At 50.3% G+C, this 14,460-nt stretch overlaps 2 protein-coding genes across 5 annotated transcripts in view; one reads left to right on the forward strand and one right to left on the reverse strand.

Moving 5' to 3' along the window:
- The window catches only part of LOC126531739 (zinc transporter foi-like), a 112,290-nt gene that overhangs the window by 59,708 nt on the left and 38,122 nt on the right, over nt 1–14,460 (reverse strand). Inside the window, exon 1 of one of the 4 annotated variants that reach the window (XM_050179437.3) lies at nt 6,110–6,390. The exons of the other annotated variants lie outside the window; for them this stretch is intronic. The gene's annotated coding sequence lies outside the window, so the exon portion shown is untranslated. Of the gene's footprint in view, nt 1–6,109; nt 6,391–14,460 lie in introns of those variants that run through there. 4 annotated transcript variants of the gene reach the window in all.
- Nucleotides 6,727–14,460, forward strand: part of LOC126531742 (proton-coupled zinc antiporter SLC30A2-like) — an 83,383-nt gene continuing 75,649 nt past the window's right edge. Inside the window, exon 1 of the mRNA XM_050179449.3 lies at nt 6,727–7,442. Coding sequence (XP_050035406.2) covers nt 7,353–7,442 — 90 coding nt within the window. The 5' untranslated portion in view covers nt 6,727–7,352. The remainder of the gene's footprint in view (nt 7,443–14,460) is intronic.

Consider the following 14,460-nt stretch of genomic DNA (forward strand, 5'->3'; position numbering starts at 1 on the left):
GCCTCGCCTCGCAACGGCGTGAGATGGGGCCCCGTTTTTACACAGCTGATGTGACGTCACACCGACCGTATCCGCCCCTGGTGAGAGGAGCGGGAGTTAGGCCGCCGTTGGTGGCTACCGCCTCGCCTCGCGACGGCGTCAGATGGGGCCCCGTTTTTACACAGCTGGTGTGACGTCACTCTAGGTCACGTGGTGTGACGTCACGCAGCGAGGTCACGCTAAAGGTCAGTGGTGCCTACCACCGCCTCGCCACGGAACGGGCTGAAGTGCGACCTAAAGTAGTATTGCTTCGCAATAATAGGGTTGCCAACGGTCCCTCCCTTTGCGAAAAAGATTGGACTCTGTATACGGGCAGTGACTGGCCCGCATTTATTTCCGGCGAGAATCAAGAGAAGCTGGATCTCCTTTGACAAGCGCAGGTGTGCCACAAGAACACAAAACAACGAGCGGCTTCGAACTACCGAAGACTGCTGTGCTTGGCAGTCAATTGTACTTCCTCTCTGTGCATAGGAGGTTGGCAGCGAGGAGGGTTCACTATGAACTGTCGGGGAGTTCATTACGAGATTGCAGACTGAAATGCGTGTGGAACACACCGTCGGGGAGCTCAGCAGTCATAGCGAAATTCTGCTTGAATTGTAAAAGATTGGACGGCCTCCGTGGAATCTGGCACAGCATGCATAACACGATGGTAGATGGTGTCCGCACTCCTTCCCATGTCTCGTGTTTATGCAAATAGAGTTGGCAATATTACTAGGAAGAGCACAGAAGGAACGCGTTCTCAGGTGTTTATATTATACTTTTTTTTCTCGTGGATGCATATGCTGCCGTTAAGGTGTTTTTATTATTACTTTGGCGGTGGCAGCCGAGGCCAGTCACGTCGCCTGAATGCGCTACGCATGAAAAGAAAGGCGGCGTATTCTTGAGCATTAGCACAGCCGAAAACATTTACGCATCTGCATAGGCACGCGTCTTATTTTGGATGACGATAGGGGGCCTGCCGCAGGTGGGAACCGAACCCACAACCTTCGCATTTCACGTTCTCGTGACGCCTGCGGCAAAAAAGACGTTCCACATCCGCCGCCAAGGTCTGTGAGTGGTGGCGCTGGCTAACACTGCCAGGGTTCTACTAGGACACATAAATACCCAAGAAAGTGGATGGGAAAACGACGCCGCGGCAGCTCAATTGGTAGAGCATCGCACGCGAAATGCGAAGGTTGTGGGTTCGGTTCCCACCTGCGGCATGTTTTTTCATCCACATTAATTTTCATTAATTTATCATTTCATTTATTAAGCACAAGTAATTTCCCCTATGTTGCCCTTGGTGTCAGTGGTTGTTGGCTTCTTATGATATGACTAATAAACATCGGGCCCCTCGGTTAACCACCTTTCTTCTCGTTGTGTGTGTGTGTGTGTGTGTATATATATATATATATATACACTGTATCGTTCCAATCCATCTCTGCAATATATATATATATATATATATATATATATATATATATATATATATATATATATATATATATATATATATATATATTGCAGAGATGGATTGGAACGATACAGTGGGCCGTCCTCTTCAGTGCTTTTGCTCGTGAATGCCACTCGTGCTGGGAGACCGTGCCGTGCTCTAACGGGCGGTGCCAAACGCCGGTGACTCATAAACGCCTTTACAGGTGGTGGAGGTGCGGGGTAAACGTGCTTGCGAGTAATCTTGTTGAGGCACCGAAAGTCAACCGTCTTTTTTTTTTTTGCTACAAGGACGACAGGTGATGCCCATGGACTGTTCGAAGGTCTAACCTCATCGCGTCGAAGCATGTCGTCGACTTGCTCGTTAACTACATGGCGTTCTGTGGGAGACACGCGATACAGGCACAGATGCTGGGAACGTTGGGCTGGCCTAAGGTTATCAGCAATGGAGAAACCAAATACATCACAGGGAGACGGAGCAGACGTAGAAATAGCATTGAGCGGTACTTTAAGTGGTGCAGTGCGTGTGATCGGGCACGCCCATAAATTGCGCGGCTTCAATGGCTTCCACGATGCCAAGACATTCCCCTCGCAGCAGCATCACAATGCATGGGGACGGGTTGCTACCAAATATTGCGCTGGATCACTCAGTGACTTCTACGGTCGCAAAAGGTAGCAGCAGACCTTTCTGGTGCAAAAGTGGTCGGATGGATAAAGTACTGCAGCAGTGTGGGAGAGGCTGCTGCAGTAGACTGACACGAGTTCGGGGTGACTGTGGTGTCTCTTTGACGACATAATTTTGCAAGGTAAAGTTCTAGGCCAGTTGGTGAGACATTGTGAATTAAAGAAACCACTACAGAGACAGGACGGAGGGACGCCCTGTGTTGTCGCCCTCCGTCCCGTGTCTGTAGCGGTTATATATACATAATAATGAACGAGAAGGAAAGGAACTGAGGGGCCTGATTTTTATTATATTGTTACGGTGCATTTGGACAGGACCGCGTGCGCAAGAGGAAGAAGAAGAGGAAATGGTAGTTATCTCCTGGAGCTGCGACCTTTGTACCAGCCAGCATGATTACGACTAACTTCTACCCGCGTAAATACATTTGTGAATCGGGCTTCCTCTTCCTAGCAATATCATAAGAACATTGAGTCAAAGAAATGACAAATTAATGGAAATGAAAGTGGATGAAAAACCAACTGGCCGCAGGTGGGATACGAACCCACGTCTTGGCATTACGCGTGCGATTACGCTTGCGCGTGGGTTAGTTCCCACCTGCGGCAGTTTTTCATTCACTTTCATTTCTATTAATTCATATATATTTCATTACTTACATTAATTATTTACATTAATATATATGACCTTTTTTTGACATTATTTTGAGTTCGAAGTATGTTGTCTAAAGCCAGACGTTCCACAGTATATGGCCTTCCCTGTGCAGCAGAAGTGTTACTAGGAGAAGCGCACCTTCAGATATGTGAAACTAAAGAAAACAAGAATACCGAGAACGAAAAACATCGCTTTGATTTCCCCGCCGCGATCTTACTAAAAGTTCTCACTGCTTAGTCCTGCAGCTTGGCACATAAAGAAAAGGAACTTCAATTGTCTCATGCTATCTAAATAAGACGGCAAATCTTGACGCATATGTATATCGCCACGATAGGACATGCGCGTCTTCTGGCAGCTAAGAAATTAATAAGAAATTATGTGAAGCCTGCAAGATCATTTCCAAATTCGAAAAAAAAGAAGAGGAAAGAAAGACGGAAAGCACTTTCTGAATTTGTTTTGCCGAACGCTAGCAGAGACACGAGGTTCATACGCTCAATAGGTATGGCGTATCCATTATGCGCACGCAAATGTGTGAGAATCATTGCAGTACATTCTTGTACGGCTTTAAATAGAACACACGCGCTTCATTTTTTTTTTTTTTTTAAGCGAAAGCGTGAAATGGCCGATTATGGCCGCGAAACGGCGCCTATGTTCCGTCGTGGCGCGCTCGTGTCGTGGCATGGCAGCCAATCGGAAGAGAGCGGGCTAAAGGGGTACACCCGCTGCCGGAGTATCGCGCCAGGTGTTGCGTTGGCACCGCATGCAGCACGTACCACTATGGTACGTACATTGCTCGCGGAGCAAACTCGAAGGACTACTCAGCGGCGTTCAAATGGACATTAGCGCTTTCGCAACTCATAATACGTGTTAAATTGTCCACGGATATTTTTTTTTCATTCGCTACACTAGCAATTACGTTGCATGTGCTATGCGAGCAAGCCATACCATGGAGCGGCGCAGCTAAAATCACGAAAGAGATAGAAAAGGGAAGAACGTAAAGGAACAACGAGAATGCGAAACTTGGTACGAATGCATTTTACCAGGCGCTTACTTAGCTGTATTTTAATACAACCGAGTATAGGCACCTGGTAAAAATGCATTCGTGCCTGACTGCGCTCATGCTAGCTGTTTACTGCGAAAACATCACCCCCGTAAACACAAGCATTAAGCACAGGAAATACTGGTACAGCGCAATCCGCTTACAATGAAATATCGCTTACGATAAGCGGCCATTTTAGCAGCACCAACCTGTGCATTAACTCCGATGCATGAATAAACTTCCCAAAACGGTGCAAGTACCACCGCCTACGGGATACAGCAATAAAATTTTGGCGTCTTGAAGAGAAAGAAAAGGCTGTTTTTCTGGCAAAATTTCTCGGACGAAATAGAACAGGACAGTGAAATATCATTAAACAAATTGTGCGGCCTATGTGAGATGTGGCATACACGTAAAATGCTCTGAATGAGATATGTATACTGAGCGATGATTTCATGCAGTCCCAAGGACCACCGTCAGCGAACGTTAGGCGACTCATGCGACAAATGTGGTCGTGAAGCCTCGCCTATATCGCATGTGAAAAAATTACGGAAGATGCTCAACTTAATACGTATAGCAGCTTTACGAGGTCCTGTTGTTCCGTGAACGCTGATATGAAGGCGATTTCTTTTTCAGCTTTGTTACTATATGCGGACTCTTCATTGCAACGCTGAGATACAGGTACATGCAGTTGCTGAGAGACTTAGCCCGAACAAGTAAGACATGTCTTGCGGCTTAACACGCATCAAAGCATCAAATATCGCAGGCTTGAGAAGGAAAATACATAAAACTAGCACATTCAATGCAGCCCAACGAGAAATGTTCAGTACTCTGCGCAGGAGAAGCATGAAGGGGCTTAAGGCGTGTGCGAATTATGTACGACGGTAATTGTGCGCATATTTATACACTAAGCGGTCATTTAATAAATAAGCCGCTCTGACGCTCCACACAACCAAATATCTCCCCTTACGGGAGCGCATAACAAATATATTACCGGGTAATACATTCAAGGTCAGTCCGGGTACAACGACAACTGGTTACAACGAGCAGGATCCTTGCCTTTTATTATAGCGAATAGAATTCGAACTTGTGTCTGCGGTAAATTGTTACCATATTATATATAGTACACACCGTCTTGCCAACGTGGCACCAAGTTACGATATAAACACTTTTTTGTCGTGTCTTTAATTTCGCGTGCTCCGTCCTTAGCAGCCGCGGTTATTGCATAAAATTTCGCGCGGTCCCTAGCAGAGCTACTAAATGCGAGCTAGAAATGTATGTATGAGTTCATGACGCATTTGGGCCGCTCAGGCAGCTGGTGAGAGAGAAGGCGCGAACTTCCATTTCTTCCCGACCGGAATCAGACATCGTCGCGCGAGCTGTTTGGTGCGAAACGCAGCCGGAAATCGTGGCTCGATCGGCACACCCAAAGTGATGATGAAAAGGAGCAGCGGTGGTAGCAAAGGGTGACAAGCAAACGCAGTGGCTGGCAACTATCCAATTGAAGATCTGCGTCTCGGAATGTGTGTGACCAGTGGAGCACATCGTTTTCCATATACACTCGAGCACCCCATTCCATGGTCTCCACGAGAGGCACCCAAGACGCATTCGGCCATTAAACGGGTAACACGAGCACACGTGGGGCTAATTGAACAGGCTGATCAGTACATGCGGACAAGGCTAAATTGAGCGTATATGCTCAGTCCTTGCATTCCCCCTTCTTCCCTCCTCTCATTGGTCTTGACCCACGTGTCTCAACACATCAAGCACACGTTTCACGGAGCTTTGCAGGAACTTCCCGTCAGCCATACAATCTACACAGCTAGGAACCATTACTGCGCAGCCTGCTAATTCAAAAAGTAAAATTTTACGCATGGAATACGACGAAATAAAAGGATGCTAATGTCGATCAATGATGCACTTAAGCGTACAGAAAAATGTGCCTTTACAGCAAGCGAACCAATTGACCATGGTGTGCGGATGGCACATATAAAAGCATATAATACATTGACGCATATAATGCACATCGCAATGCACAGCACTGACGGAAACAAGCGATCACTTACGTGGAGTTAATCCACAGGAAATGTTTACTGCGCGACCGCTACAGATAACGTAAGTGTGTCATCTCTCGATCTTCTTCCGCATGTTACTTCGTTAGAGAAACCCAAAACACTAACTGCGATTTCATCGCGCACAGAAGCACGTCGCCGCCGCACAAAGAAAGCGCGAGCACATGTACCCGGACAGCTGGACGCGGCTGGGCAGCTTACCAGTCACTGTGGGGGCGCGTAGTATCGGACAAGCCCGTGGCCCGGGCAATCCTCGCTCCCGAGAGATGCACTAATGGTCCTTTGTCGAATCACTGCAGTAAACGGTCCTACCGCCGCACATAAACGCACTAGGCGACTGAACGCCCGTGCCATAATGTCGCCGAAGTGAGGTTCGCAGGCGTTCCAGAGAACAGCTGCCGCTTACCGATGCCTATGCCGAGAAAACCACGCGTGCTCCGGCGCCTACGGTATATTTTCTCAGCCCCATACAAAAGCGACAAGAAAGGCCGCACTTTACAGGCCGCGCAGTGCAACAAACACGCGGCAGCGCCGGCAGAAAGGCGCCTCGCGCAGAAGCGACATTTCAAGGTGCCTTAACGTCAGCGCGACCACGCGCCCGCTTGTCCAGAGATCGTGCCGCGCACAAGAGGAGCTCACGAGGGGGAAGGGGAGGCGGACCAAGAGCACAAAGTGCGTTCGGAAACGCCACAACTAGAGAGTGAGAGAGCAGGTGGTGTAAAACGAAAGCGGACGTCCGGAAAAAAAAAAAGTACGCAGCTGGCGTCAGGTCCGCGCGCTCACGCTGGCGCGCCTCTTTCGTTGCGGCGGCAGGAATACAAGTAACAATGACAGCGCTACAGGATGGATAAGCTGACACGTCGTCAGTCGGTCATTGCGGTGGCAAGTGCACGTGCTGCACCGCGAAGTGAATGTTACGACCAGTGGCAAATATCGAGGCGGTGCTCACGCGAGCCTCAACGACAAGTGGGCGAAGCACCGCCGCCAGTAACGCCGAAAGCAAGAGAGGGAGGGAGAGAGTCGCACACAGCCAGCCGATGCGGGCGCGCTAAAACATCTCCTGCGGACGAGTGCGCGCGCACAAATATACAGCTGTAGACAGCACGAGCTACCTTCCGCCGCGCTGTACTGTATCCGCGATCGAGCGGGCGGCCGCCGTGGCGAACGGCTTTCGCTAGTGAAACAGCATCCTCTCTCCGATCTTTGAGCCCTGGCCAGATTTCATGTCTCTCTCTCTCTCTCTTTGAGATCATCGAGCCACAGCGGCGGGAAATTTCTCCACGAGCGTTCGCTGGGTACACACGAACACCCCGTGTCACAGGCGGCGATTTCAGGGCGTTAATTGGATCCGACAAAACTTCGGCACTTCCAGTGGGTCGCCGAAGAGCTGCAACAAAGCACCGGCACTGCGGATGAAACAGTCGGGGAGCGACGCTACGATGGGATGAATGCAATGATGGAGATGCGAGACGGAAGCGCGGCCGCAAGCCCAAGCGACCGCCTGGTGGGGACAACGCGCTACGACGCCTTGAGGGTGAGTCAGTGACAACGTGCGTACTATTAACGTACCCAAGCACAGCTGTGCCATGCCTGCCGCGCGCTCAGATGGCTCAGATCGCGACAACCTGCCGCGCCGGACGCCGCCTCTTTAAGGTATTACGAGACAAACGGGCGGCGAAATGTAACACTGCCGCTCACAAAAGAGCTCTAATTCAACGCCGTTCTCGTACGCCCGTCATAAACAAAGGGACTAGGCGGCAGCGATTCCTTACTCCCGCTTGTTCAGTGTCGGGCTACAGCCAGGACCGCAGGTACAATATTGGCGTTGCTGCCGTATTGCAGGTGAATATTTACCGCCTGCTGCGCCCGCGAGGTACAGCTATAGGATAGCCGACTGAGCCGACTGTAGGTGCAGCGCCAGATAAGCCGGAACAGCGATTGTGCTTCTTGACACTAAAGAGGATTCAGGAATATTTAGTTGAGCTGAATTAGTAAATTATGCACGTGACAAGAGCATAGCGACCACCGTTATCGCGAAAGGGAGGCTTTGTGAGCCACCGAATACACAAAAACATACGACCGGTGGCGATGCCATCCGTAAGTTCCGCACTGTGACGTCATGTGTACTTAAGAGTTCCTACACGGCTGTAGTGAAATCCATGCCGCTAGTGAGTGAGTGAGAAAACTTTTATTGTCCGTAATGGGTGACACCGGAGCTCCGGTACCGCTCGTAGGCGTCCAGGGAGCCCGATGTCACCCTAAGGGGCAGGTGTTAGGAGACGAAGCGGTTTGCCGCTTCGGCTGCCAGACGGACAATGTTGGCCTGTGCCGCCGGGTCTTCGCTACAAAGCGCGGTCTCCCATGCTTCTTCATCCTTAAATTATATCCCGGGGAGTAGCTGCACTCCCATAGGATATGTCTTAGAGTTCCTATTTTATTGCAGAATCTGCAGAATTGGTCCTCCGGATTTCCCGTTTGCGTGAGGTATCTCCATCTGGGAGACATGTGGTTCTTGGCTTGCAAGCGGCGCCAGATGACTGCCTCTGCGGACGTGAGGGACCTATCCGGGAGTGGATATTTCCGACGTCCTAATCTGTAGTGCTCTGTGACCTCGTGGTAGGTTGCGAGCGTCTCGACCTTAAAGTTAGGTTGAGGCTGCCGTCCCCCCCGGATAATGAGCGCTCGGGCGAGGGCATTGGCGGCTTCGTTTCCTGGAATGTTGGAGTGAGCGGGGGCCCAGGTTATGGTGATCCCTCTGTCTATGTTACCTTTCGATATTATGCTGTACGCGTAGTCTGATATTTTACCTTTGCAGAAATTCCTTACTGCCGATTTGCTGTCGCTAACGATCACCCTCGCGTCCGTACTAACGCACGCTAGGGCGATGGCTGCTTCCTCCGCTGCCGTGGCGTCTACTCCGCTTGTATATATCGCGCCCTGTTCTGCTCCGGTCCCGTCGACTACGACTGAGACGGAACTTCCGTCTCCGCCAAGGGCGGCGTCTGTGAAGGCAACCGTCTCGGGTGGCATTCTACTTAGCTTTGTTGCCAATTGTTTGGCTCTGTGCTGGCGTCTTTCCTGATCGTGTTGTGGGTGCATGTTCTTAGGTATCGGTGCGACCGTGAGGGCTTTCCTAATTTTCGACTCAATGTGGATCGTCTGGTATTTGGTTCCTCTGTTGGCCTGTAGTCCTACCCAGTTTAGAATCTGCTGTCCTGTCTCGGTTAGACTCAGGCGTTCGAGTTGTGCCGTTCTCGTAGCTTCCACTAACTCCTGCCATGTGTTATGCACCCCCATTCCCTCTAGTGCTTCAGTTGAGGTCGAGATTGGTAGTCCCAGTGCCCGTTTCGTGCATTTCCTTATTATGACGTCTAACTTGTTTCTTTCTACTTTTTTAATGTTAAGGAATGGGGTTGAGTAGCAGATCCGACTCAAGATGAAGGCCTGGACCAGCCTTAACTTGTTCTTCTCCTTTAGCCCTCTGCCTCTGGCCGAGATTCTTCTAATGATGCTTACCACTTGGTTTGCGTGCGTGTCTAGCTTAGCTATAGTCGTGTGATTGTTCCCTGTTTTGCTTATGAGCATGCCCAGAATTCGGATCTCATCTGCTTGCGGAATTTCCTTCCCGTCTAAGTCTATCGAGATTTTGGGAGGAGATGCGTTGTCTGTCCTCGTCCTGGGCCTGATGATCAGTAGTTCCGACTTTGTCGGGGAGCAGCTCAGCCCTTTACTTTTGGCATGTAAGTCTATGATGTCGGCTGCCCGCTGGAGCCTTTCTTCGATAGACGCATCGCTGCCCTCATTGAGCCAAACGTTGACGTCGTCTGCGTATACGCTCGTCTTTAGTCCTTCGATCCTTCCTAACTTGCCCGGGAGGTCTTTCATAACTAAATTAAATAGGAAGGGGGATAGGATGGCTCCTTGCGGGGTGCCCCTGTTTCCTAATTTAATCTCTTCTGATCTGAGGCTCTGCATGTGCAAGGTCGCTGTTCTATCCTTGAGAAAAGATATTATGTAGGCGAAGGTCCTCTTCCCTACGTTAAGATCTGACAGGCCGTCGAGGATGGCCGAGTGGCTGACATTATCAAACGCTTTGGTTAAGTCTATGCCCAGTATTGCTCTCGTATCTTTTGTCTTTCGTTTGTCTATAATATCGTGTTGTAGTCTTAGCATGGTATCTTGAGCGCTAAGGTGCGGTCTGAAACCTACCATCTCGTGAGGCCAGATGCTGCTTTCTTCCGCGAATCGAGTTAGTCGCGTCTGTATTACCTTCTCCATTAATTTGCCTAGACACGAGGTCAGTGAAATTGGCCTGAGATTTTCTATACCCGGGATTTTGCCCTTCTTGTGGATTAAAATGATGTTGGCGTGTTTCCAGTCTTTAGGGACTTCCCCTGATTCCCACACTTTGTTCAGATAAGCTGTCAGGTGAACTATAGAGTCGTCGTCTAAGTTCCTTAGCATACCGTAGGTGATCTTGTCTGGGCCAGGGGCTGTGTTCCTTTTGAAGCCGAAGAGCGCGGCTCTGACCTCTGCTACTAGAATCGGTTCGTCCAATAGCGGATTCTCCGCTCCCTGATATTCTTTATCCGCTGCCGGGCATGCGGGGCCTATATAAATTTCTTTAAGTCGGTCGATGAGCTCTTCATCGGTTCCTTCATATTTGTATCTCGCCTTGACTTGCTCTATGCTGGCGTGGGTTTTGGTGTTGGTGGGGTCTATGAGGTGGCGCAGCATCTGCCACGTGTTGGGACGGCTCATATTCTTCTCTAGCTCGTCGCATTTTTGATCCCACCTTTTCTCTTCTAGTTTGAAGGCGTAGCTCTCTATTTCTTTATTGTGCTCGGCTATTTTCTTCCTTAAGTTCCGGCTCCATTTCTGGCGCTTTAGCTTATTCTCGAGAGTTGTTTTTCGATTCCACATATTTCTAAGCTTGTTGTCTAATCTGAATGGGAGCTCATCTCCCTCTACCGTTTCGGTGGCCTGTTTTACGTGTGAGACGACGGTTGAGGTCCACTCTGTTATGTCTCTGATTTCGCCTAAGTCTGCTGTTGATCTGATATCCCTGAATTTATCCCAGTCAGTTGCGGTGGCCTGCTTTGGCTTATGTACGGGCACCCCTAGTTTCCTATCAATTTGTATTTCGATTATAAAGTGATCGCTGCCGAGGTTTTCTCCCGTGTTCTTCCACGATGTTTTGCCCGTCCTGTGCCCTAGCGTTAGGTCTGGTGTTGTGTCACAGCAGATGCTGTTACCCGTTCTGGTTGGCTCATTCGGGTCCGTTAGTAGCGAGAGTCCTGTGTTCTGAATTACTTCCCACAGCATTCTACCTTTCCTGTCGATTTTGGTGTAGCCCCATTCGTGATGCTTTGCATTAAAGTCTCCTAATACGAGTAGGGGGCACGATTTTGCTGCCCTCAGCGCTTTCTTAAATGTGGCCTCGAACTGTGCCTTATTTTGACGAGGGGGGCTGTATGCGTTCAGGACAAATATGCTTCCCCTATTCTTTTTGCCGGTAAGGATTTCTATGAGTACGGCCTCCACTTCGTCCGTGCTCGCATCGTGTTCAATTACCGCTATGTTATTCTTAACTAGGGTGGCTACTCTAGATCTTTCCCCTCTTCCGTTGTCGAATGTGCGGTACCCTGAAATTTTGACTGGGGGTTTGCCTGTTTCTTGTAACGCCACGGCAAGCGGAGGCTCTCCTTGATTTAGAATGTGCTGTTGCAGCAACGCCTTTTTCTTTTTGAAACCCCTACAGTTCCACTGCCAAATTATAGTTCCTGTCCTGGCCATGATGAGGAAGAGAACGGGGCTTCCGGGCTCGAGGGAGGCTCGGGATCGGGATGAGCTCGTTCTTCGCCTCCTAGCACGGTCAGAAGTGCGTTCATATGATTTGATATAGCCTGAATTTTCTTATCTATGATAACGCTAAGTTTGGTTAGCATGCTTTGCTCGTGTTCCTTGAGGCGCGCCTCTAGTTCATCTTCGCTAATCTTTCTGTTCATCTTTTTTCGTCTCTCGGGTGGAGGCGTCTCGTGCCCCTCTGCCTTCCTTTCTGCGGTGCCTACCGTATCTACCACCATGCTGCCCTCGTCCTGCGTCTCGGGGGCCGCTACTCTCTGGACTGCGGTAAGCGGCCTTGATGGCGCCGCCTGCGCAGCTCGCACTGTTGGGTTAGTTAGCTGCCCAACTTGTTCTTTGAGTTGGTTTACTGTTTCTGTTAGGGTTTTGATTATTTCTCTTAGCTGGCGATTTTCCTCATCTCTCTTTTCTATTTCTTTCTTAAATAGATTGGCCTGTGCCTCTTATTCTGGCGTTCTACCTTGGGAGACCACGCTTGCGAAGCTGACAGGCATACCAGAGTGGGTCCTCTTGTCCCCTGGTTTCTGGAGGCCTGGCCAGTGGGTCTGGTCGTCCCTGGGTGGCGGCGTGGATGCACTTCTGTCCCTAGACTCGGATCGTTGCTTTTTCGCAGCAGGCGGTGGCGTGACCCTCGTTGTCGGCCTACTTCTGCCTGCGGTCGCTCCTCCCTTTTCTTGTTCGGCCCTGGCCTCGGCCCGGGCCGCGTCGCGTTGTTTAACCCAGTGGGGCTTCCTGTAGAGTTCCCTGCATGTCGGGTCCCCTAACTGATGCTTCTTCCCACAGAGGAGGCACTTCGGCTCGCAGGCGTGATCCTCCGGCTGATTTCTTAGCCCGCAGCCTCTGCAGCGGGTGCTTGTTGGATCTGGGCAGACGTCTTGCCTGTGTCCAATCTTGCCGCATGCGTAGCACACGTCGTACTTTTTTTTTATATAGGTGACATGGAATCCATTGACTGAAGAATTTTACGGCCCTCGGTACTTCCAGATCTTTGAAGTTAATGATGACCGATTCGGATGTTCTTCCTAGTCTTCTGACTGCCGTATACGTTGGGTTCCGTGGGTTGTCCAACGCCCTGTGTATTTGTTCTTCCGTCAAGTCTAGGTTAATCCCGTAAATGACGCCTTTGCCCCCCTCGGGCATCGCCGGGTGGGCAGTCATTTCGATATCTTCTTTTCCGGCTCGGATGCTCTTGATTTTGGCGAAAGCCTCTGCCCTTTCCTTGTTCGGGGTTGATATTAAGATGGTTTGGTTGTTTTTGTTGAAGACAATGTCCTCTTCTGCCATGGGGAGTAGCCCGGCCGCCTCCAGGATGGCGTTTCCGGCGAGAACCCCCAGCTTCTTCTTTAGGCTGTCGATTCCTCCTGCTGGTCGGAGGATAATCTTCTCTGTACCCGATGGCAGGCGAACTTGAAGCTTGTCTACCGTCCTCTCTGCCATGGCCTTGTTTTTCTTCAGGTTTAGGGGTTTTCGTTCCCTTCTTCTTGCTAATACTTCTTCCACCTTCTCCTCCGGGACGTATCTTCCGCCTATAGAGCGGCACCAGCCCTCTTGGGTTTCTTCTTTATCGGCGAAAGCGCCTACGTCCATTTTTTCTTCTTCCTCCTCTCCTGCGTGGAGAGGCCTTCTTTCTGCATAATTTCCATCCGAGGATGTTGGCTGGATGCCCCTTCCGGCAGTTTCCGCTGCTGTTGCGACTCCGTTTCTTTGCTCTTCTGCCGGCGTCTCCACCGACGCTGCAACCGCTACCCGTGGCTGCGTCATGCTTGGGCCGGGGCAGCAGTGCGTGCTGCTACACCGTTGCGTTCCCTCAGCGTTTCTCTCTTCTGCTGGCGTCTCCGCCGACGCTGAAGCCGCTGTCCGTGGTTGCATCGTGCTTGGGCCAGCGCAGCAGCTATGCGAGTTGCTGCACCGTTGCGTTCCCTAGGCGCTAGGCTTAGGTGGCGGCGTCGCCGCCTCGAAAATTCAAACTCTTCCAGAGAGTAGAGAAGTGGTCCTACCGTGGTGACGGTGGTAGTTCCGTGATCCCCTGGTGTTCGCGGTTCTTCTCGTACTGGAATTTTCACTTTAGGGCTTACACTTCCGAAGATATGGACCTTTACGTCGGAGCTCGGTGTGAAGGCGACCTCTCTACATCGCGCCCCCTAGCGTCCTCCTCCATGCCGCTAAGGGAAGGCTACAACGCGTTGTTAAGGAGCCAAAGACTCAAACCTAGCAAGTTTTGCGAACTTTGCCGGCGCCAGTGCGGGCTTAACATGAGAAAATAATTGGAGGACGCTTAAGCTTCGTCTTTGAAAGTAGCAAAGAGTTTAAGCGTAGAACGCGGTAGCGTTCAAAGATCCCCGACTGCTTCTCACGCTTCCCGGCAACTGCAGCGTATATAACCGTAATGTTTACCGGGAAACGCTCGCAGCGAACGCTATGCACTACGCTTTCTGGTAGAAACGCCGCCGCTTGCGTGGGCCACGGATGGATGGATGGATGTTATGAGCGTCCCCTTTGGAACAAGGCGGTGAGCTGCGCCACGAAGCACTTGCTATTATACTGCCTAATGTCCAACCTAGGTTTTAAAGAAAAGGAAAAAAAAAAAAGAAAGCCCACGATGAATTCCTGTAACTGAATTTTCTGACTCCCTATTGTGAACTTTGTTTTTGTACGTCTCCGTTCCTTGTTGTTTTCCTACTTTTCTT

The sequence above is a fragment of the Dermacentor andersoni genome, chromosome 5 (assembly GCF_023375885.2).
Source record: "Dermacentor andersoni chromosome 5, qqDerAnde1_hic_scaffold, whole genome shotgun sequence".
In the NCBI taxonomy this organism is placed as follows: domain Eukaryota; kingdom Metazoa; phylum Arthropoda; class Arachnida; order Ixodida; family Ixodidae; genus Dermacentor; species Dermacentor andersoni.